This window comes from Epargyreus clarus, unplaced genomic scaffold (genome assembly GCF_041222505.1).
Source record: "Epargyreus clarus isolate Ecla_fem2 unplaced genomic scaffold, WU_Ecla_fem_2.2 ptg000010l, whole genome shotgun sequence".
NCBI lineage: Eukaryota > Metazoa > Arthropoda > Insecta > Lepidoptera > Hesperiidae > Epargyreus > Epargyreus clarus.
The window spans coordinates 1,318,295-1,343,763 of NW_027332218.1; the positions used below are offsets into that span (position 1 = coordinate 1,318,295).

General features: G+C 35.0%; 1 protein-coding gene across 11 annotated transcripts in view; it reads right to left on the bottom strand.

The window, feature by feature from the left end:
* Nucleotides 1-1,973: 1,973 nt before the first annotated feature.
* Nucleotides 1,974-25,469, bottom strand: part of GluClalpha (glycine receptor alpha 1) — a 45,969-nt gene continuing 22,473 nt past the window's right edge. For 2 of the 11 annotated variants that reach the window (XM_073077023.1, XM_073077024.1), the window contains exons 4-11: nt 16,194-16,264; nt 12,672-12,741; nt 11,932-12,168; nt 10,610-10,744; nt 10,151-10,303; nt 9,392-9,666; nt 8,850-9,037; nt 1,974-8,459 (exon numbers count right to left, since the gene is read on the bottom strand). In XM_073077023.1, the coding sequence (XP_072933124.1) occupies nt 8,420-8,459; nt 8,850-9,037; nt 9,392-9,666; nt 10,151-10,303; nt 10,610-10,744; nt 11,932-12,168; nt 12,672-12,741; nt 16,194-16,264 (1,169 nt within the window). In that variant the 3' untranslated portion in view covers nt 1,974-8,419. Of the gene's footprint in view, nt 8,460-8,849; nt 9,038-9,391; nt 9,667-10,150; nt 10,304-10,609; nt 10,745-11,931; nt 12,169-12,671; nt 12,742-16,193; nt 16,265-16,825; nt 16,894-18,756; nt 18,825-25,469 lie in introns of all 11 variants that reach the window. The other 9 variants (XM_073077031.1, XM_073077025.1, XM_073077032.1 and 6 more) reach the window with 9 other exon arrangements.

The window sequence follows — 25,469 nt, forward strand, 5'->3', positions numbered from 1 at the left end:
AGCGGCTTCTCAGCTCACCGTAAAAAACGCCATGGATGTCTCTGGTATTTTTCCAAATTAATTTACTTCCCACACAGGCGTGGACAATTGTTTGTGAGTATTTTTAATTATTTTCGTATTCTTTAGGTTTCACTTGATTAGAGCATCCTTAAAAATGTGTACTCAGGACAAAATAGTCTTGTACACACTCCAGATTTGTCATTTGATGCCATATAAGCTTTTATTTCGTTTGTGTTAAGCTTTAGAATTCCATCTGCTGCTAATTTTTATTGTCTCATGGACCACTGTACATCGAGTTAGGCCTGTTCTACATTGGAGAAATAAAAACAATAATTAAATGTTTAACATTATTTCCTATATTTATAATTATAATCTATCTTATTCACCTCTTGACAACCAGGTTGAGGTTATTATCATTCCCTTTATCACTCATGCGATTTTTTTATTTTTAATTGTAAGTCTTATCACAAATTAAAATCATATTTACTTTTATTTCCACTAGCAGTGTGCTTAAAGCTTTACTTTTCTTCTAATATATATAAGGGAAAGCTTGCTTCCAGAACACCATTCTCATTTCTTTCATCCACGACACACAAGTTCTTAGCGACAATGGCTGAAATAACTCGTTTGATCAGAAGAACTGCGATCTTCTTCTTCTTGGCTGCTGCGAACTTCTTTGCTGCTACTAACGGTCAGCTGACGTTCTCTTCTGGATGGGGCAAGAGAGCAGATGAAGAGATTTCCATCAACCTCGACAACCTTGATGAAAATTGATCCGAAGTGATAATCATCGACTCTTAAATGTTTTGCTAAATGTAAGTAAAATTTGGCTATTGTTTCGTTAAACGTAGTTCATTTGTTTTATTACTATTGCCGTTTTAGGCTAGTTATATTTTGTCTATTATACTTTTATCTGTGACTAGCTGACCCGGCAAACTTTGTACCGCCTCAAAATCAAATCAAATATATTTCATATAAAATATAGCTTATGTTACTCGTAGATAATGTAGCTTTCGAATGGTGAAAGAATTTTTCAAATCGGTCCAGTAGTTCTTGAGCCTATTCATTACAATCAAACAAGCAAAGTTTTTCTCTTTATCATATTAGTGTAGGTACAAAATGATAGCTTAGAGATATTAAATTAAGTAGATCCAGGGTTCAAATCCCATGTCTCGTATACAATTAATTCTTCGGTATTAGTTATTATTTTAGAAGTTAATTTTATAACAAGCTTTAAAGGTGAAAGGTAATTCATATGCCTGAAATTTCTATAGAAAAAGAAAAGTCTCAAATATTGGTTATCGTGGTGGCCTTAAAACCTTCTAACTTTGAAATGCAAACCCTTGTCCAGCAATAGCACAGTAACTTTGTGTTGAGAGTTGATGAATTATGGTAATTATCATCATCATCAACCCATTACTGTCCCACTGCTAGGCACGGGTTTCCTCTCAGAATGAGAAGGATTAGGCCATAGTCCACCGCGCTGGCCAAGTGTGTATTGATAGACTTCACACACCTTTAAGATTTTTTTTTATAAATGTCTCCGGTATGCAGGTTTCCTCACGATGTTTTCCTTCACCGTTTAAGCAAGTGATAATTAATTTCTAATACGCACATAAATTTATAATCAGAGGTGCGTTTCTGGGATTTGAACCTCGGACCCCTCGATCGAGAGGCCGCGTTTCTTAACCACTAGGCTTTTTTTATCTAGGCTATCACTGCTTTTTTTTAATTTATGGTAATTATAAGGTACAATAAACAAACACATATTATGGACTATGTTGAAGACAGTTAATTTTATCACAAGCTTTAGCAGTTAAGTAAAACATCGTAAGCTGCTTGTCTTGGAGGTCTCTAGAAAAATGCTCAAAAAGGCGCGATCAGCGTGATGACCTTAAATCCTTCACATTTTGAGATGCAAATCCGTGCCACTAATGGTATTTATTAGGTATCTACAAATAAAAAAAACAGTATTAATATGGGTATACGTTTAATAAAATCCCGTTCAGTGACATATCATATACGACAGTCCGTTTAGATATAAGTAGTTTATTAAATGGGAATGATAATCTACAGTGATTCCGATACACTTCCATGTTACATAATTTTGAAAATTTCATACACATACATCCATTTTGACGCATTCATACAATGTTATATTTAGTTGAGGTTTTTTATGTGCGACAACAAACATTACTTTTCAAGTTCGATATATTTGATATACAAGATGAAAATTTAATTTATTTTAGACAGCAACGGTAACCAAGTGCGTTCAAATTTCCAGAGGCCGCTACTGTTGTCTGAATATGAGTTCAGTTTTTTTCAAATCGGTAACTTTAGTTAGTATTATATATAGACATATCTCGAATAGTATTGTCTCATTCTTGCCATTTAATCTGTTTTTTTTTAAATACCTTTAAAGCATATGTTTGTTGCCGCACTCTATATTATGTTTTATGTTATTAAAAGTATGCTCAATGGACATCTAAATTCAATTCGAATTATCGATATGTTGATGACTCGATTTACCAATGATTTAATTGACCTCATTTTTTTCAGGTGATCGCTTCTCATACCGTGCACAGAAGCTTCTGTTTGTTTGCCAGTTTCAAATATGTTTTGTGATGTATTAAATTTTATTAGAATGGTTTTACCGAAATGTTTTCAAGGATTACACTACATGCTTCATCACAGCCCAAGAATATCTAATAAGGACATATCTAAAATTAATTTTATTCTGATGATCAAAAATGGTTTGCAACTCGGATCGTGGAATCCTCTTTATGCGTCTTTGCCAAAATATGTAGGAAGTTATCACTCTATCGCAGTGATGTAGACATATCATAGATAGTAACACTGAGATTTATTATACTCACTATTTTTCCTATATTGGTTTTGTGTTTTTTTTTTTTGTTTTGATAGTGAGAATTCCTTTATAGGTTATTAGGTACCAATATAGTCAAAAAATTCTAATTTATTGAGTGACTGATTTAAACTCTCATTCGTTTGTACTTCGGTACGTGCAAAAATGTTACCAACAGCTCTAGTTAATTTTCTGATTATAAAGATGATTACAAATCCTTTAAATCCCTATAATTGTAATATGTCCTATATTGCACATAAACGAATTTAGGAAAATAGTAATAGATTGGTTTAATTCTATTCTTCAGTACATACATTCCGTAGGTTCTATTTATGATATGTCTACCATAGCGACATCTTCACTGCACTCGAAACTGTCTTTGGTGACACACTGGGATATTAACTATTGCACATTATTCTATTCCGATTATCATAGACAATTAGATCTTCGTATTTATCAGCGCTGAATCCACTTAAACACTTATCAGCGTAATAATGAGGGATATTTTTCTCATGTCTCCTCGAACGCTTGTGGACAATTCGAGAAAAACTAGTGCTGATTCAATGAACATGTTCTATTTATTGATAAAAAGTAGTTCCACTCAAAATCCCGGTTACTATTACCGTTACAGAATTTTATATAATGATGTTACCATTGCGCACATATCATCGCAGTTGCCCTTCAAAGAGGAACAGTAATATCGTGGGTATCAAGGTGATATCAAGCAAGAACAAAATATGTTTTTACCATTATATTGATTGTAGTCCATATCAAATAAGTCGCTCCGACAGGAATCCTTATAGCCCCAAACTCTTAATTCATTCTAACCTTTAACTAGTTAAAGATAATAAACAACATTCAAAGATCTATGAAAATGTATCTGCACAGAATATCACACAAACCATGTTCGTGACACTTCTTAATCCGCGCTGATAAATACGGAAATTCCTAATCATAGTGACAACATCGACCATAACACCAAGAGTTTGACGCTGAATCTAACACGGCATTAAATATTAAAATACAGAACCCGTACAGTAAGCAATGAAATAAGGAAAGTCCAGTAGCGTCATCTACGTTTTGGAACCGTCACTAACAGTTTCATTGCTAGTGCACAGCACAACCGAAGACTAAAGAAAGTTAATGTCAAAAAAAAGGACGGAAATATAAAATGAGCGCGAAGGAGGCCTTAACCGACAGTACAGTATTGTGCTTAATAGTTGTGTAATACGAGTATGCCTAGAATTCATTTTCTAGATAAATAATGATATTTATAATACACCGATACATTGATATATGATATAATAAAGGTAACATTGCGGCATACTCTTTATATTAAGCTTAACTGTCCAGGATAAAATAGCTGTAATATGGCCAATGTGACTTTCATTGTTTCTTTAATTAACCATCTCATTAAACCTACCTTCCCATAATAACTTAGTAAATAGATAAGCAAATCTTTAGGAATCTGGATTCTTTTAATTAATTTCTTATCTATTTTCCTCTTTCTACTCAAAAGTCACCTTGACAGTTAATTTGACAGCTCTCAAAAGATGCCTCAATGTTGCCAATTCAAATGACATCGATAGTATATACAGATTATGCTTAATAGTGGAATATGGTACGTCGATAAAATCTTAAAGTCCATTAATTAATAGGTATCTGTACAGTGAGCGACACAGGTGTAGAGTAGGCCCGAATATTTACAATTTCAAGACATACTAACTTTTTGTCCCACGTTAAAAACAATACGAACATAATGTTGCAATATCCAGTATAAGCTGGTAATTTCATTGTTTTTCATGTTATATTTCAATTTGTTCATATTGCACGCATTTTCATAGTAAAATTGTAGTTTTAGTATTATAGATGTCGCCACACGCTTTTCATAATAAACATGTTATGCCATCATAAGTTATGGTGTTTTATTTCGGAATTTCCATATCGTTTGTAACGTGAAACCATAAATAATTAATCTAATCTACACAATTAGTTCTTTGACCATAAATTCCTTTTTTGTCTCAAAGACGAGTATATACTAAAATAGGTTAAAATAAAATATATCCTACACTAAAATAGGATTTATTAAGACAGAACGACAATAATTATTAGAAATTATAAATTGGTTGCATACAAAACTTTATTACTTAAACATAGTCTTAAACAGTATGACTTATCCACGATAATGACAATTTGTCTAATATGTCTGACATAGTCAATATGTTTTAAACTTAAACAATATGAATAAAGTTGAATATGGAACGAATGTGTCAGTGCATATGATCGTTCAGTCTACAATAAATCTTATCATAAGTTAATCGTGACTAAGTGACTAATTTCTAAACAGTTTGAATAAGAACTCTAATATTATGCAGAAACTTGTATCCAGCGGTCGCCTCGTGGTGACCACTATGGCGATTTACAGCTAGTTACAGCGATTTGACTATGTTGGAATGTCTCATGCGCTGTTGGCTGAATAGAGTCCTGATTTATACGTCTAATTATACTTACTATGATTGAAAGACCATAAAAGGGTACATTTCAGTTACTATCCTAAGTCTGTATTTTAATACTGTTACAGATGGTGTCGGATACTCGATCCATATATTGACTTACGTCTAATAGGTTGAGTCACAGATAAAATTTAAAAACGATAAATAGATTTTATACGTCAAATTAATTTGAAGAAAATGGCGGTAGATTAACTACAAAATGTAGAGTAGATAAAAATATAGATTAAATAATTCTCGTACCATCATCTTGCAACCCAACCTCGCTTACTATAGGATATCGTCTTTTGGTAAAACGATCGAAAACTTTTGTGAGACATAACAAAAAATCTTAATTTACATCGCTTTTGATTTTCAATAGCCGCCTGCACGCCCTTTATTTAAAACTACACGCATTTTTAACTAGAGTGCTTAATTTTGTATTACCCCATGATGTAACAAAATATGAAAATCGTAATATTTTAGAGTCAAAGCTTTAAATGGATGCTTTTACTCTAAAAATATAGAAAAACCATAGTTATATTTTAATAAATTTCACATACATAACTCTTATATGAGTACCATAAAATTAATTAACCATAAAAGAAGCAATTCGAAATGAATAAAACAACAAAATTATTTCTAATGTTTCTTTAAAACAAACTTCATAAAAAAAATTAAAACTAATTAAAATCGCCATCAACGGGGCATTTTAAGTTCGAGCACTACTCCACAGAATATACACATTATATTTCCACAGATATGTAATCTAAGGGTATTGCGTGTACCATTCCGACTCTATTGCTCTATTGCTTGCACGCATATCTGACATATTGCAAGCGTCAGATGCACGTACATCTGTCATATTGCCCGAGTCAGATGCACGCATATTAGCCATATTGCACGCGTCACGTGAACACTTACGTCGCTTTACAATAATCGACGCACGTGCACTGTAAACGCTAATAAATCGCCGATGTCGTATTACTAAGAAACTGATATCTTTATTATTTTTTTTATAACGCATCTGTTTTATTATCAACGTGAAATCTCGTGTATTTTCATTAATTTCACCATAAATACGTAACTGTCTTATAATTGGAGCTAAATTATTAAAACGTACACCACTTCGGCTAATCAGTCTATTTCCTTTTCGCGTTGGATGCGTGCGTTTAATATGGCGTTTATGCTTATTTACTATAGTGGCCGCATGCGTCCCATCGCTAGCCCTAAGCCCTTTCGTCCCGTGGCGCTTCCTAGGAGTACTGTACATATCTTCTATGGTTCTAGTAGAATCGCGTGTCCCAGTGAGATTGTCAGGTCCATTCATCGTATTGTGAACTGTAACGGTACCATGAACGATACTGCGTTTGTTTAAGCCGGAAATTCTGTTACTATCATTTGCTTTTTTAAATGAAGACTGCATTTGTCTGCTTCGAGACACAGTTCCACTGCTAGTAACTTCATCTACAATATCAAAGTCATGAAATCTTCGAGAACTCTCAGGTTTTTCTGTGACAATGATGACACAACGACGAAGTTGAAGTTTCCCTTCATTAATTGCATCCTCAAAATTTATTTTCACACCACGATATCTGTTATTGCTTAAAGAATCATCCATCCCCTCTTTTCTGTCTAAATCGCGATAACGTTTTGCACAAGAACTGTAACATGTTTCCTTTTCCACATAATCTTGTCTTCCTATAGGACTTCCATCATTACTGTCGCCATCTTCGATTCCATGAGTGCTATAAATTTCTTCGAAATGTTCATCAGGCTTAGCGCATTTCCTATATCTGCTAACAGGACGGACAATCTCACGATTATGTGTTCTGGAAGTATAGAAGGATTTATCGAAGCAGGTACAACAACGTTCTCCGCTCGAGTCGTCATCAGTTGAACTGCCAGTTCTCTTCGCTTTATATCTGCGTCTAACGTTACTGCGATCGGTATTGCTTCCTCTGGATTTGTTAATGGATCTCGTACGAGTGCAATCGGTACAGCTACACTTGTCGGATATGTTGTAATCAGTATCAGATCCAGAGCACTTGGAACAGTTGCACTTGTATGCGTTATCATCATCGTCAGATCTAGAACAGTATGAACACTTGCACTTGTTTGAATCAGTAACAGCGTATAATTCAGTGCACTTCAAACATTTGCACTTATGTTCGTTGTCATCAGTATTGGGTCTAGAGCATTTTGAACATTTGCATTTGTAAGCCTTGTCGTCACTGTCAGATTCAGAGCATTTGCTACATTTGCACTTATACAGGTTGTTGTCAGTGTCCGATCCTGAGCATTTGGAACATTTACACTTATATAAATTGTCTTCATTACCAGACTCAGAGCATTCGGAACACTTGCATTTGTTTGTGTTATCATCAGCTTCCAAACGAAAGCAATCGCAACATTTGCACTTGTCACGTCTTCTATAGTCGGTAGATGCAGAGCACCTGGAACACTTGCACTTATTTCTTTCATCATCGTCGGATCCAGAACAGCAACTGAACCTTCCTTTTCGTTTAGACCGGAGACGACGGGGGCCGATTGGACCTTTCTCGTCGTCAGTATCTGATCCAGAGTAAGAGCAAATGGACCTATCTGTCTTTCGTTTGGAGGGAGGACGGCGGGGACTGAATGAAGCCCTCCGGTCATCAGTATCAGAGTAACAGACGAACCTATCGTTTCCTTGAGAACGGCGACGACGAGTTCCGAGCGGGGCACTTCCTTCACGGTCATCAGTGTCCGAGGAACAGACGAACCTATCGTCTCCTTGAGAGCGGGGATGGCTGCCTAGCGGGGCACTTTCTCTAATGTCAGATTGGGGACGATGGGGTGGGGCACTAGCGTCACGGGAAGAGTCAGAGGCGCGGGGGGCGCGGGCGGCGCGGCGCTAGCGGACGTGCAGGCGCAGCGGCGGGCGGGCGCGGGCGCGCGGCGCGGGCGGCGCGGGCGGCGCGCGGCGCAGGCACAGCGCGTACGCGGCCACGAACAGCGCGTACGGCGCCAGCACCGCCACCGACAGCCGCGCCAGGTCCGCGGCGCCGCCCGGCTCGCTCGCGAATCACTTCTCCTCGTCTTCGTCGCGGAATAGGTAGGTCGACCTGCGGATGAGCCAACATCAAAAACTATTAAAGAATTCCATAAAATTAAGTGAAAAAAAACACAAATTATCGTTTATAATAATTATTTCTTATATTACTCTGACAATTTTTTGCAACTTTACAAAATATGATGCCACAAATTTTCCTATTCACGCCATCACTTAAACTGATTTTGATAAAACTTATAATACTAAATTATGTAAAAAACTTATTGTCATAGTCAGAAATCGTACAAGAAATCATTTAAATAATCATGTATTGTTGCTTTATTAAATAGTGTATTTAAGCTATACTTTAAATGACTCCTATAATTGGAATTGAAGTTGTAATCATTGCACTTTAAAAAATATTAGGACTCTAAAAACTAGACGCTGAAAGATTATAACTTACCAGTAGGCCAAGTTGAAAAGCGCGAAGACGAGGGGGAAGGTGATCCTGGAGATGACGTCGATCCTCTTGGAGCGGGTGGGGAACTTGGACATCCACAGGAGGCAGCAGTTCTTGCGCGGCGGGTTCAGGTGGATCTCGCACTGCCGCATCTTGGAGTCCATCACGCCGCCCCGCATCAGCGGTTTCTGCTGGTTGCAGAAAAGTCAGGGGCGACGAGGAATCTTCACCTAGTCTACTTATTACACCTAGTTCTTTTGTTTATAGTATGTAAAATTGCAATGTTTGATGTTAAAAGACTGGTAGGACATCAATAACTTACCCTAAATCATTAAAAATCTAGATACATAACTTTCCTGAACATTAAATTGAAAATAAAATTCACTCAATCTTATACAAAACGGGAAGTTGCTGCTAGGAGGAATCTACAGCTCATAATCATCTCTGTTTTTTTATAATTGGTATGTTACTGTAAAAATACACTTATTTGCACCAACATGAACTAAAATTACATATCACTACAAAATAATCCATCCCGATCTCACCATTGCGAAAGTAGCGTTGCTGTCTGTGTCCAGCAGATCAGACGCCGCATCCAGACTGGCCGCCGCCTCCATCTCCCGTCTCGACTTCTTCATGTTCTCCCGGTGCATGTCAGAGCGAGATGCATAGTTGACGAGAGCGAACTCTAGTAGAGCCCCAAACACGAAGGTTAGACACACACCGGTCCACACGTCGATGGCTTTGGTGTATGAGACGGGAGGTAGGGATGCGTTGATGCCTGATGATTGGGTAGCCATGGTCAGCAGTGTGGTTACTCCTGGAATAGATACATATTTTTAAGCAAGATATTAAAAAGATTTCAAAGAGTCCAGTCAAGTTAGAGTATGCTACAAGATCGTAATAAAAAATTATATTATAATCAGCATTGGGATAAATAATTTAATGATGACTAGCTGCAAACTGTTTGCGATATTACACAGATACAAATATGTCTTCTTTTTAACGTAAATTTATTTGAAAGTTATTAGAGTGGTCTGATAATTGATTCACAGATTTTTTTGGCTCCGAAATAACGTTCGATAGTTAATTTAATTGAATTTGCGGTTGCCAACCGAGATATTAATGTAATTTGGTAGCAATTTTTCTTTCTTTAAATATTAGGATCCATACACATAAAACATGCCTACATTAAAATATATAGGTTCTAAAAGAACCCAGATATTCTAGTAGTTTTGAGACACTTGAAAGTTTCACAGGGTTGCATTATGGGGCCGGTACTATTCATTACAAAAGAATCTTACCAAGTGAAACCCTTGCGGGCACAGCACCCTGGTCGAGCCAGAAGGACACCCAGGAGACAATGACCAACATGCAGCAAGGGATGTAGATCTGGATCAAGTAGTAACTGAACTCGCGCTTGAAAAGCAAATCCACTTTCAGGCAACTGTATTCACCTGGAAAATTAACAACATATTGAGATTTAATAAATTGTATATGAATTTGATTATGTTATAAATCTTAATTTCTTAGTATGTAGGAGATTATAATTTGGCTTCATCCTTTACCTGCTACTACAAACAAGAAAAAAAAAACAAAAAATAAAAATTCAATACAAAACCTAATTATAACACTTAAATAATATACTACAACTACTTTTATACTGATATTGATTATTCACGATAAAAATAGATAAAGCAATATTTAAATAAGTACACCACAAAATTTAAATAAAACAATAATTATTTTGAAAATTCTCTTACCAGTATTAGTCTTGCTGTTGCAATAATCAGTGAGGAACTTCTCGAGAGTAAAGCGAGGCAGGTGGAGGTTCTTCACAACCTGGACTGGGTCTCCTTCCTTCCACAGGAACACTAAGTCGTCCGTAGTCCAACCATCTGCCCAGAAAAAATACCTTCTTTAAATTTGGTTATTACTCGTAACTCCACTAGAAAATTCATAAATACAAAAATTGTACATCATGATCCGAATTATTGGTCTTCACCCATCGGTTTAATAGATAGATAGGTTTTATGATAACTACTATTTTAAAAGATATATTACAAGTGGTTGGGCTAAAAATATCTTGGCCAGACTATGATTAATTAGAAATTCAAAAATGGTTAGAAGGAAATCCTTATCTAATAGTATCGCTTTTCTAAGAGTTCCCCAAAGATATTCTCTGAAGTAGGAAGGGATAATAAGGTCCTCTTCATGGTCATCATCATCATCATCATCATCAACTCATTATGGGCACGGGTCTATCATCATCATCATCAACTCATTATGGGCACCGCGCTATCCAATACCTTACTTAACACACCTTTGAGAGTATGCAGGTTTCCTCAGTGTTTTTTTTTTTTCACCGTTTTAGTAAGTGATAATTTCTTTCTAATACGCGCATAATTTTGAAAAATCAGAGGTTCGTACCTGGGATTTGAACCTCGGACCCCTCGATCGAGAGGCCGAGTTTCTTAACCACTAGGTTCATGGTCACATTACCAAAAATATAACTTTATTTTTTTGTCAGAAAACATAGGCATTCTTCCAATTACCGATCATATCGTACTATTTTACGGCTAAAAATAATAAGACAAATGAACAAATGTACGTTAAAAAAATAATTGTTTTCCAAGGTGAGCTTTGTTTATGAAAACTACATTCCATGGCTCCGTAACATTGAAATTAACTGGGAACGAATAACAGTAACTTGCTTATATTTTGTAAATAGTGTGAAATATCTTACTTCCTTCTTGTTGAGTGATAATAGATATGTTTAAACACATATTTTTAGTATCGGCTTATTGCTTTTCGAATTATTTTCAGACGATGCTTTTATTTGACTCTATCATTGGAGAGCATACAAATAATCACGATGTTCGCCATATTGAATTTAAATAACGTCACGAAATTAATAATGTCGAAAACATTAAGGACTTAATTGAAAAGCCCCTGCCTTACTTCTTAACTCTCTACCTTACACTCATGAATCCAAAATAAGAGTACTAAAGCGAAAATAAGTGTAACATTGGCTTTCCACAGTTAAACCAAGAAGGGTTCTACCACCTTAGTAGCTAAAACTTACAGCTAGCCATCCTCAGCGAGCAGGTCTGCTTATCCAGGGGGTACAGCTTCAGATTCATGGGGCAGGAAAGGGTCAGCGAGATCCGAATGCTGTACAGCACGTTGCCGTTGGGGAAGATCCTGATGTACACGTTCGGCATGATGATGTTGTGGAAGTGGCCCTCCTTCTCGTTGGAGAAGAAGAGATCCGGCATCCACACGCGGTTGGCTTCGGTCAGCGTCAGGTACTTCAGGCGACCTGAGAGTTAAATAGCATTAATTAAATATTAAGTACTCGTACATCTGTCCTCTATGGAGTTGGTTACTTCCGTATCTTAACATTAGGTGGGTACTTTATGGCTTCTTCCTTTTCCACTTGCAAGAAATTCAGTCCGCCTGATTTTAATAACTTAGTCTCAAGTCTAGATAGAAGAGCCTTGCTAAAAAATGATCAAGTATGCGAAGCATCTGCTTTAACGCTTACTCAATTTAGATAAATTGAAGCGTTTTACGAGTGTATGAGTGTGCGTTTTAACTGTACTCCTATATACCTGTGTTACGCCACCCTTCTTTTCTAAGACAGGCATAGATTCTTAAGCTCCAGCTCTTCCTGACCACACTCACACAAAAACACACTAGAGCTACCACACAGAGCTACACTGCTGTTAAAAGGACCATTTTGTTATTTACAAAGATCCTTTACGTAATTTAATCTATTAGATAGATAACCTGATTACACCTAAAAGTTAGTGAATCACTCACCTCCCTGGTTATTGAATTTCAGCCTCTCATCTAACCACTGTTCTCTGAACGTTAACTGTACAGAGTATTCCTGAAACATTACAAGTTCTTTAACATCTGCATTCAAAAAAGACCTTCGATTTGCAGAACAACGCCACCATATTTACTTATGAAGTCATCCAGAATTTTTGGCAAATTTAGTATTTTACATTTGATCTCTTTTATCTATTTTCTTCATCTTGTACAGCTGTACATTATTATGATCTAAATTGTGACATTTTCAACGTTTTTTTAATGATGGTATAAACTATTGACATACATTACAAAATACAGTAATTTTTTGTCGATTAAAACACTTGAAAATGTAGAACGACTTTTGATAGTTTTTAATTTATTAAAAAATATATGACGTCACGACACGTAATGAATTTACTTTTATGAACACACTTCGTCCCACTCATCTATTGACATAAATTATGGATGATCTTCAACATTAAGAGATAATACAATAAAGATCTGGACAGATATCTAATCTACGTCACTTTAACAATAACCCAAGTTTAACTATCAATACTGACTTTAATACTTATGGTGGCATTGTTACTGATTCACTAAAAGCTTTCGAAATCGCTTTAACAAGGGTCTAGATCGTTAAGCATGTAGACATGAATGAAATTTTGTTTCAGAAAACTAAAATTTACTTTTCCATATAAAACGTTTTACGTTACCCCGTGCGCCATCTTAGAATCAACTTAACTATACTTACGGAAGTAACACTACGTAAAACAGGAACATATAAATAACTAAAGTGAAAACAAACCGTAACATGTCTATGAAATAAGTAAAATGTATTTGTATAAAAAACAATACACATAAAGTGGACATTTTACAAAGTGAAGTTATTTACAGTTTACTTCTCAAATACAGTGAATGAATAAAGCTACTGGAAATATCATTTATAATTATTATAAAGAACAAGTGTCGATACATTAGTAATTATAAACAATGTATATACAATTGATTTACTGGATGGGATAATGAAAACATAACAGACACCGGAGTAACGTAAAACACGTTAATTTAGATGAAAATAGAGAAACAATGGAATTCACGAAAGACCCCGAATACAAAATAGAAATGTTTGAAATATTTCAAGCAAAGTCATAAGAACCTATATCTATTTCTTAAGATTACTAAATTATACACGCCAATTCTTCCATAAGGGAATCATGAATAGATCTAATCTATTACTACTATTCCACCTGATAGTACACAACACAAAGGTATGGTGTCGAAGGTTCTTCATCAATATTTTAATAAGACATTTAATTAAATGTATCTTTATACTCAACTGATCCCTCGACATCAAGGAGCAAGTCAAATGAATTATTTTAAACCAGTTAAAGCTTCCAAATGCAAGAAAGATTAAGGCATGCTCGATAAAGTTAGCTTTTGGAACGAAGAATTGGGGATACATATCAATTTGATTAATAAAGTCTTTAATGAATATGATTAAGAGCAGACGGAACCAGATGGATATACATATATAATGTTAATAATTGATAAATAAATAAATATTTTTGATACTTAAAAAACAATACTTTCAATAATATCTCTATTAAGAAATACACGGGATATATAAGACATTAAAATTTCTAAACATAATAAGAATATAATGAGAAAAACAAGGAAGAAAATAGACGATGATAATCATAAAGTAGATACCGCTGATGATAATTATCGTATTGATAAAGTATCTAAAGGCCAGACAGTGATGGATGCGGGGAAGCTCATTATGAATGAATCGCTTACTTACAATATTGGCACGAAGCCAGACGCGGCTCAAAACGATTGCTCGATAATATAAAACACAACCCTAGCTTTAAATTACAGTAGACACAATATAAATTGAATAAACTTTACCAAAACTGATTTGGATGTTAAATATAATATACATACTTAAATAATTCGCATATGGATTGCAAGTTTGAAATAAATTTTCAGTGATTATAAAATTAAAAGTAAATAGTGGTCAATAATTCAACAATGGTGTAAGTGTACCTACATTAACATTAAATCAGTGATATGGGTGTATTAATTTACAAAATGGGTTTCATGAAATATCAAAAACGCATCAGAATCAACAATCATTTTATTTCAACTTAATACTGTTTTCTGATCAGAATTTCGATTTTACGGTCCAAAAGCTAACTTACTGTATATCGATATAAATTCGTATTAATATGTACAATTTTATGTCAATCATTTAGGTTGGAATCAACGCGAAATCAATCAAGTTTTCTAGCAGTGCTTTACAAAGATTGTTAGTAAGGAGCACAATCCGTATAAGCATAATGACGTGATTAACCCTTTATATCGATATAATATCGTCTTGAAAGCAGATAAGTCACGCCGTGCAATCATAACAGACTATCTAGATTCAAGCGCAGCTGAAAACCAACTCACCGTCAAGAGCATTCGTTAAAGGAATGCTTGTTACCTTCATGCAGGCTTAAAACCTGTACAACTAGAGCTACGGAATATAACGTCTAGCTTCGGAGCGAGGGTCACATATTGCGGTCAGGTGGTCAGCCACCGTTCAGAAGCACCAAGCCGAGTGCGGGCGCGACGATGTCCCGATACAATAATATTGTACACAACACAAATTCACATGAACAAGACAATATCGACAATGTTAATAACAGTCAACGTACACGACCAAAATAGTTTTTATGTTTATAATAATCTTCATAAAATAATACAGCATGACAATAAAAGGAAGCATGATAAAGGAATATACAGGAAATAAACGTTAATAATGGTTTGGTGTGTGGTGCGGACCGCGGGCCCGTGGCCGGTAAGCGTGGCGTACGTAGTGTACGATTCCTCTCGTTACCAATGTCTGATCGAATCGATACGAATCGTGTGCGCTCGTTAAGCTCTTCAATTTTGTGCTCTCTACTTTTGATTGCCGACGTCCATCGTGTTTTTACATAACGACCGGAGCGTGCCCTCTAATTGGAAATGAAAATAAATAAATAAAGCGCTTTCAAAATAAATAAAACTCAACGTTAAACAAAAAAGACATCAATTTAATTTTGTAACAAGAAATTTCTTAAGGATTTTTTCGTTTAATTTTTATCCTTGTTCTGAAAAGTTTTTGAAATCAAGGGGAGACTAAACGGCTCCGCACCGCAATGTTACAATCATTATGTTGTAAAGGACCAACATACAGGTGTAAATGAACATTTAGGGGTCGAAAACAGTGCAAAACATATTAAAGTCGAAAGTAAAACAAATAAAAGAAACAAACAAAAAATAAACAAAAGGGTAAAACCACATACACATGTCCAAATATACGATAGCTTGAGAATGTTTAGCAGAGTGCACATATTGCCATTAAATTTGACTATGGCCAATTTTATTATAAACAAAATTGCGTTTAGGTAACCAATCGTTATAATATTCGAAAGCTTTTGTTTATAATAAAAGTGTCATCCACTGAATACATCGTTTTATTAATTGGTCATGTGTGGAACTCACCATCTTGTAATCATCTATTTTGCTGATGGATCGTAGAAACAGGTTGACGCGCACTAACGTCGGCGCGTCGTCTTTATGAGGAGAAAATTACAATACGTTAATTCTTTCCAACACCAAATTTGGACCGACAGACGTAACGTCTCTGGTCAGTCAGGAATCATGGGCGCAGTTTGATGGGTATGCGATGTCATATATAATGAAGTGGAACTTCAAGCAACGTTCCAGTTCACTATTCGAAGCTGATGTCCCTAAATGAGAACGCTTGGCCATTAAATAATAGTCGAGTCTAAGAAAGAAGGAAATAATAATAAAACACCTACAAATTTCGAAGAAGACATGATTCGTCTTATAATTCCGATTCGGCTTCAGTTCAAATAAAAACGGCTCCCGATTTTGATAACGGAGCGCAGCTAAAAACGATTTTGGTCGTCAACACCAAAGGGAAAAATTGGAAAAAGAAATCGTAAAAAATAAACATTACACGTGGTGGGTAAATCGCTCCTCGCAAGCGGAGGGAATTGCCCATTCATTTGACTTGTTGGAGAGTCGTGTAACTTTTTTAATGTAGGAAAAAACAAAACGCATACTTTAACTTAGGCTAGATGCACGGTCCAGTCGGTCATTGAACTTACCATCGTGACGTCATCGATTTTGGATATACTTCGGACAAATATGTTCACACTCACTACCGCTGGCCCATCTAAGTACCAAGCAAAATAATGTTCGATAATAAATCACATAGAAACGTGGACTAGGCCCTAGCAGCGTGGTCTTATCACTCAGTAGGTTGGCCACTCACCTTTTCACCTGAAAATCTTATTATTTATCTGTGTAAGTCTGTCAAGATACCGCTACTAAATCTAATAAAATAAAACTAAACTCGCTAATGTTTCTAACGGAATATAACTAAAAATTAACTGACAGGAGAACAGTGTCTAATTTGGCTTGTTTAAGGAATTTGTGTTCGTGTATGATACAGAAAATTTAAACAGGGCGTCTAACAACAAAATTCTTTTTTACAGTAATCGGTCGGCGAATCTTGTAGCAATTTCATTGTGGGGGGTTTTGAATAATGATATTATTTAACGGTTCTCGTTTCTATTGGTGCCAGGACTCAAGGAGTCGTAATTAGGAGCTCACTAGATCCCTAGCTGACTATGAGAATCGTCATTTACTGTCTGTTTGACGATAGTATGAGGTAGTTCACTGAGTGAAGTATCTGAACTACGTGATAATTTTCTCATGGGTGATAAATGATAAAACTTAAACGTTTTTTTCCTAAACTATTCCAGAAAATACAGGAACGTCGATATCATTGAGTGTATTTACAAATTTTACATAAAAATATATCTTAAAACTTAAAATCATTGCATTTTATCTAAATAGGAACTTTTCTTGAAAACCATCCGTACCTAATTTATGTGATAAATCGGTAAATTTTTGTCAATTCGTCATTTGAATAATTGCTTAAGAATTTTCTAATTTTATTAACAATAAAAATTCCACCACGATACACGACATTTTATACTGCTCATCCAAAGAAAATAATAATAAAAAAAATAATTTAAACCAATAAAAAATCTATAATTATATACGTTACTATATCAGTTAGTATTGCGTATTACCATGCTAATTTTATTATATATATTTTATCATCTAAACTAAATAACTAATATAGCATTTATTATAATTGTAAATAACCGTTATTTTTCTAAACGAAACCGCTTTTGAACAATAAACATCAAATATTTTTTCTACAACCATTTTCCGTGTATTCTTATTCAACTGGCTGTTTTAAACGTAAATAATAAAAAAGTATTGTTTTTCCAAATTGTTTCCATATTTGAATATTGCCAGTGACCTAAAATTAAACAAATAACGGTTTAGAAATTGCTACATTATTTTTAATTTTAACGTAACGCCCGCACTCGTGCGGCTAAACCATTACATTTAAAAAAATGAAAAAAACTTTCTGAGTTAACATACCGTATATGAGAACTCACCGATATCGCGCTTTGAACCACTTTCGAGTCATAATTTTGAGGTATTTAAACGTTTTCAAACATTATTTTAACTTAAATGTTACTCATCTTACTTATGTCTTGAAAGTGGACTAAATCATTGACTTAGGCATAAAAATATTATTGAAAACACAAAGAAACCTGTAGCTGCTGATGAACTAAACCAGTTATCAACAATAGTAACCAAATAATAAGTATCTAACAATTAATAATTTTGTCCTCATTTAACATAATGTTCTTCTAAAACCATTTTGAGCTGTAATATTGTATTAGTAGGTGAGTGTCCAATTCTTATCAATTCTTCCTTTAAAAGTACCATTTTAGAAAATTCCTATTACTATTGTTAATAACTCCAATACATAACGTAGTATTAATGCACGGTATTTCAAATAATAAATCAATTCCTATAATTACATCGTTATTTTTAATAACGTTATATTTTCGTTATTTATAGCAGTTAAATGAAACACCGTACGCAAATAAAACGCTAATCCGAAATATATTTCCGTTGAAGCTACTTCTCTTAAGTTTTCGCTACTAACCATCTTAATGTCGCTTATGGTGGTAATACTTCGGACGAAGAGGTTTATATTAACTACTGCTGGGCCATCTGTCGAAACATTACAGTTTAACCACCAGTATTATATAATAATAACAGCATAAGTCAGTATAATGTAATACATTTCGCGATTAAATGCTATATCATAATGGTTGTATGTAGTTATTCGAGCTCGTTTTATATAAAATATCGTTTCTCGAAAGCAAAGATCTTTTTCTTGGCAAGAATTTAATTTATTTTAGTTCTGTAAATAGTAACAAACTATGGAAAACCATATTTTACTTGAAAAGTAACTGTAACTTAAGTATTTTTTTTGCTTTTGTGTAACATATATTAACATGTAATAAACAGCCAACCTTCGCTAGTCGGAGAGGCACTTTGAGAAGAAATATCATGTAATGCCTATATAGTTATTTTAAACAACAAATCTTGGGAAATTGGAGCGGATGACAATCTTAAATAACACATGTATGCGATATATGTATGTATCTCTCTTAATCCTCAGGACTGTCAGCGCATCTGTGATCAGGCATAACCATTGTCCACTTACCATCAGATGAATTGCATGTTCATTAGCCAGTTTAAAGTTATATAAAAGTCATAATTCGTAGCTACATGATTTTTATCGCTCGCATTTGAAAAACTTTTATTTTTATAGAAATGGTTGCTGCTTCAGGGAACAAATAGGGAGAGAGTCAAGGGAATTTAATTTTATATTGGCTATTTTATAATGATAAATGGAAAGTTAAGTGAGGTATTAGCTTTTGATTTAATATTGTGTTATCCTATCATACTAGGTATCATGTTTTTATATTTCGTTGTCCGTATACGCAATATAAATTGACTTATTATAAAAGACACAAGCGTATAGTCTCAGAAGAAAGCATTAATTTGCACCTTTCGCAATTGTAGTTGTATAGAATCCTTTGTGCTTCGACTCTGGACTCCGGACACTTATTTCTGCCTAATAACAGCAGCATTAAGCGCTGCGGTATTCCGATTTGAAGTATGTGGCAAGGGAGATATACTTATCCGAGCCATTGCAATTTGGACTGTAGCTCGTAAGTTACCCTAATATTATAAAAAAAAAACAAAATGTGATTCAACTAGACAACAAACGAAAACAATAAAATATTACTGTGTTACAGCAAATTCACAAACTTTTTTAAACACACTACACCCGAAAAGCCAACGTGTTCTAGTTTTCAGTAATTTCCCTATTGTAACTACTTTTCGCCGAAATTTTACCTTAACATAATAACTTTTCATAAGAAACGCCGCGTAAAGAACCCTTAACAAATTATTCCTATTGTTAAAGCAGTGTAAACACACCTTAATGCCTTAATGTTGCCACATGCAGATTATATTTGCCAACCATATCGTGAACACAATGGGAAAATTAAAACAGACCATTTTATATTTTTATTAGTGTCCATTGTGGTAATTTACAGTAGACACGCCACCCGTAAATATTTCAAAGCGTAATTTTCTCTATAGGTAGACCATTTTTAGTCATGTTTTCGTATTTAGGGATCCGTGCCCAACTCTACGGCTTTATCTTTTAAACAGTAATAGATATAACGCTATAAGAACAAATATTAAGAATAAAAAAGCTTGAAACTAATGGGGATCGGCATATAGGAAACCGCAAATTTTCGGCGGTAATTTAGTGGTACGGAACCCTCAGATTACGAGTTCGACTCGCACTTGGTCAGTTATTTTTCTTTCATGTTATTACAACTTTGTGGTTCGACTCCGGCGGCACCACCGCCACACCTATTTCTGCCTAATAACAGCAGTTTTAGGCGCTGCTGTGTTCCGTTTTGAAGGGTGTGGTAAGGGAGACAGACTTTTCCGAGGCGTTCCAGCTTAGTTTTCCGGCGTAGCGGCGCATCTGTGGCCGACCTCAGGTAGGAATATCAAATCCTATCTTGGGTTGATTACAGATGTCCATGGGCCGTAGTAGCCACATACCATTAGGTGGACTGCATGCTCGTCTGCTACTCCTATATTATAAAAAAAAAACTTCGTATACGGGGTTTCTACCTAAAGCCGATCACAGAAACCATGCTTTTCCAGAGGACTAAGTTGGTGCTAAATTTATGAATAACGAGCTTTTGCCGGCGGCTTCGCTCGCGTTACGAAGTAATATTTTCATCCCCTATTTATCCCCTTGGGGGTAGAATTGATTAAAATCCTTTCTTAGCGGATGCCTACGTCATAACATCTACCTGCATGCCCAATTTCAGCCCGATCCGTCCAGTGGTTTGGGCTGTGCGTTGATAGATCACTATGTCAGTCACCTTTGAGTTATATATATTTAGATTATGTATGTTGCTTATTATATCATCTGTCGAATAAAATGCGAAAAGGAGGAATTTATCAAACCGTGAATATTTTCAACATTCCAATATTTGACTTTTTATTTTCGCATCGCCATAAATTTAAATAAATGTGGACGTCTACATAGAGTCCGAATACTCAAAACAGATGTCTGAATTGATTTAGATCTAGTCTTTGGTTACAACACACATTTTGGAATGGACTATAGAATATATGGAGAAGTTTTGATAAATTGATATTTAATTATCAGCAGTAATATTTAAAATGTCATATTTTGGTAAATCATCGTCGTCATCAACCCATTACTGTCCCAATGCTGGGCACGGGATTAGGCAATAGTCCACTGAGCTGGCCAAGTGCGTATTGGTAGACTTCGCATACCTTTGAGAACATTTTTTAAGATCTCTCAGATATGCGGGTTTTCTCACGATGTTTATAAATGTAAAAAAAATAGATATTGTAAATGATTTTAAAGTTTACATGGCTTTAATAGATACCAAGTATTAATTCTTATCAAGATATATTACACTTATTAAATATGTCATATTTGGTAAATATATCGTGTCAATTAGCACCCGAGCGATGATATTACACACCTGTCAAATTATAATGACGTCGACGATATGTTCCGTTGTCATTTGCTGTGCCAATAACAACAGTTTATTTATTATTTTTATTATACAAAAATATTTTTACGCTATGGCACGTATGGGACTTGCGTAGGACCAAAGTCCTGAGTTTGAATTCCGGGCAAAAATCAGTTTAAATGTAGATGTTTATTCTAGGTTATATGTCATAAAATCTAACTAAAATCTAGCCATTCGTGGGACAAGAGGACAGTGAGGACAGACCTTCAAATACAATCCAACATAGGGCTCGAACACAAAACTGCGATGCGACGCGATGCGAATTCGCAACGCAGAAAATTGCGATGCGAATTGCTGCGATGCGATATCGTGCGGCGTAGCGTCTCTCAGGGTGACCAACAACAACAACCACTGTGCGATGCGAATCAATTCGCAAGTTCTTGCGATGCGTCGAGGGAGCTCGCAGATTTTTGCGATGCGACGTCGCATCGCAGTTTTGTGTACGAACCCTAAACAAGTCCACTGGGATTTGACAGCTATGCATTCCACATAAGTAAAGTATTGTCAGCTAGAGCTGACAATATTTTTAACACAATTTATTTCCATTCCTCAGTTTGGTAATATGTAATTTTGTGACAAAACAAAAAAGATTACGTAGTAACTGGCATCGGAAAACTGGGTCACATCTTTTCCTTGATTTTCCCCAAAATTAAGGACGGAATGAATTAAAATATCGCCGAAGAAATGAATGAAGCGACTCTATTGTTCCCCTAAGCTTGATAAATGGACGAATTGCAGAGCTGAGAAATGTAACGACATGCCACTTGTTCTATCACAAGCGAGTAACTACCAGAAATCTAATCGTACGGCAGTTTACAGGTGGTAGAGTTAGTGGTTCGACTCCGGCAGCACCACCGCCACACCTATTTTTGCCTCATAACAGTAGTGTTAGGCGCTGTGTTCCGTTTTGAATGGTGTGCTCGTCTGCTAGCACAGTGCCTGTTCAAACCTAGCCAAAAATATAAAAAATTGAGGCGACATCTGGCTTTTAGTATACAATTATCATATTATAACGTTTATTTTAAAATCACAAATAATTTATTTGTTAGGCGAATGGAAAATAATTTTATTATTCAACTCGCTATGCGTTGACAGTGGAGCACGTGTCTTTAACGAAACAATCCATTAAATAAAATGACAAGTACTTCGAAGGATTACGGTGTACGGACATTTCTCAAAATGTTTCTCATTTTCTTTGACGATTCAAATTTAACAGGTGCTGTTACCTAAATCATTTTATTTAGGTAAGAAAACAAAAGAAATTCCAAAATAAGTATCGGGACACTAAAATATTTAGCAAACATAGGAATGTTGAAGATTTATTGAAGTAAAACCGTCTGTATAATGTACCATTAAATGATTATATATTATGGTGTGGACCTCAAACATTACCCCTACCTCTCGAAATGGAAACTGTGGGAGGCATCAGGCGAGATTGCTTTTGTCAAGTTAGGCATCCTTTTTTTTTAAATAGCAAACGACCACGCAGCTCCTCTGAAGGGTAACCTTCTATGAACAAAGGATTCTACCTTGCATTTTTCTGTCGTCCCAACCCCTGACTCTACCAGACAAACTGCTAAATGAATAGATGGGATGACATCTTAATTTTCTACCATCAACATTTATTATTATTCCACTCAACGGTTCTCCAAAACGTAGGCGACCACTTTAGTCACTTATTCACTTGCTGCTATTCAAAGAGCAATTTTTGCTCATCAAATAATAAACACAGATTTAAGCAATAAAGGCTTGAAAGAACTTCCGTGTCGCGAAATTTGTGACGATTTACAAACATTTTTTTTTATAATATAGGAGTAGCAGACGAGCATGCAGTCCACCTGAGAGTAAGTGGTTCCTACCGCCCATGGACATTGTAATTAAGCCCAGGTAGGATTAGATATTCCTACCTACCTGTTTTTGCCTAACACTGCTGTTAGGCAGATATAGGTGTGACGGTGGTGCCGCCGGAGTTGAACCACTAAGCGTTCTACCATTTTCAAAACATTTTAATAGGAATAAAATAAATTATTTAATCCTTTTCATATCATTCCCTTCCATACAAGGAAACATAATAAGTAACTTAAGAGAAATCAATAAATAACATTTAAATAATATTACGTAACTATATTATTATGTACGTAATTTTTCTCTAAAAATGTTTTTATTTGTCAAGAATTAAAAAAAGAACTTACTAATAAGCCGTTTGTGGCTTCATTCAATTTCAAGGCGGCGAAGTATCTTTACTAATCTATGCCTATGTCTAAAAAATTGTAGGTCAACATAAATAGATAATGTCAATGTGTCATGTGGTATTGGCGGGAATAACAGCCTTGTGTTTTATGACGCTCGTGTGACACGCACACGAAAAAAGCAATGATCGTTATCAATATTTAATTAAAATAATTATTTTTATAATAGTTATGATCAATAGATACGTTTTTAAATTTTATAATTGATAGCCATCTGGGGCTAGTTACAAATTTCAATGGGTGCCAGTGGTCAATTACCTACCTCTAGATGGACTGCTTGCTCGTTTCCTACTTCTATCATAGATTAGTAAAGATTACTCACTCCTAAGAAGAAAATGTACCCAGTTTTGAGAATTGAAATAGTTGCGTAAAAAAGTTTTGCCACGTCTCCGTGCTAAAATGTCCCTAAAATATTTGAAATAAATATTTATTTATTACGTAAATTACGCAGGATTAGTTATTTATTCGTAAATTATCTCTAAAAATGTTTTTATTTGTCAAGAATTCAAAAAAAGAACTTACTAAAATAAGCCGTTCGTGGCTTCATTCAATTTCAAGGCGGCGAAGTATCTTTACTAATCTATGACTTCTATAATAAAACTACCAATTATTATAAAAAAAAAAAAACAAAACCTAACGTCTTAAAAAATATAACCTATTTAGACAAATTCAACGACACCTCTCATTATAATAAATTATAATGAACACTTATGAGACAAACAAACAAACAAAGAATCAAGCTGTTTGGGCCAAAGTATGTAACATTTATTCTTTTGTTTTGTATATTTCGAAATTTCAATGTTCTTATTCAATGTTAACTATTTGTTATGACTTTTACAAATCACTAGTACGATAACAAGACACATTACGTTTTTCATTACAAACGTTACACATGTCATTCTTGGCTCGTCGTAACTATTTGAACTATTTATAACAGGCTCAGCTGTTAAAAATTGTTACATATTATGTCGATTAATTCGGCATTTTATCGACAATTGCTTAGACAATGACGAGATAATGGTCAGACAGGGAGAGTTACTTTCGGATTTATAATATTTGTAAGGATAAGGATAAGAGGATTAGAGAGAGATTACATAAGTGACTCCCCCTTACCACACTCTACAAACCAGAACACAGTTTAGACTACTAAATAATGCAGAAATCGGTCCGGACGAAGTCGAATCACGAAGATATACTGTCTCTCATCTCTAATATACTGACCATATTTATTTTATTTTAAAACGGGACAACTTTCCTATGACAGCAATTTATGGCAATAATTTTACAAAATATAAAAAATAAACAATTCAGTGGCTGCGTGGATTCGCGTCATCCCCCATAAGGAATTAATCTGCGAAAAAAACAACGTGAAAACTAATCTATCCATCAGGAGAACTGCAACCTCGTTTGGTATTTCAATTTAAAAAAATCATCTAAGATATGCTTCTGTACCCTAG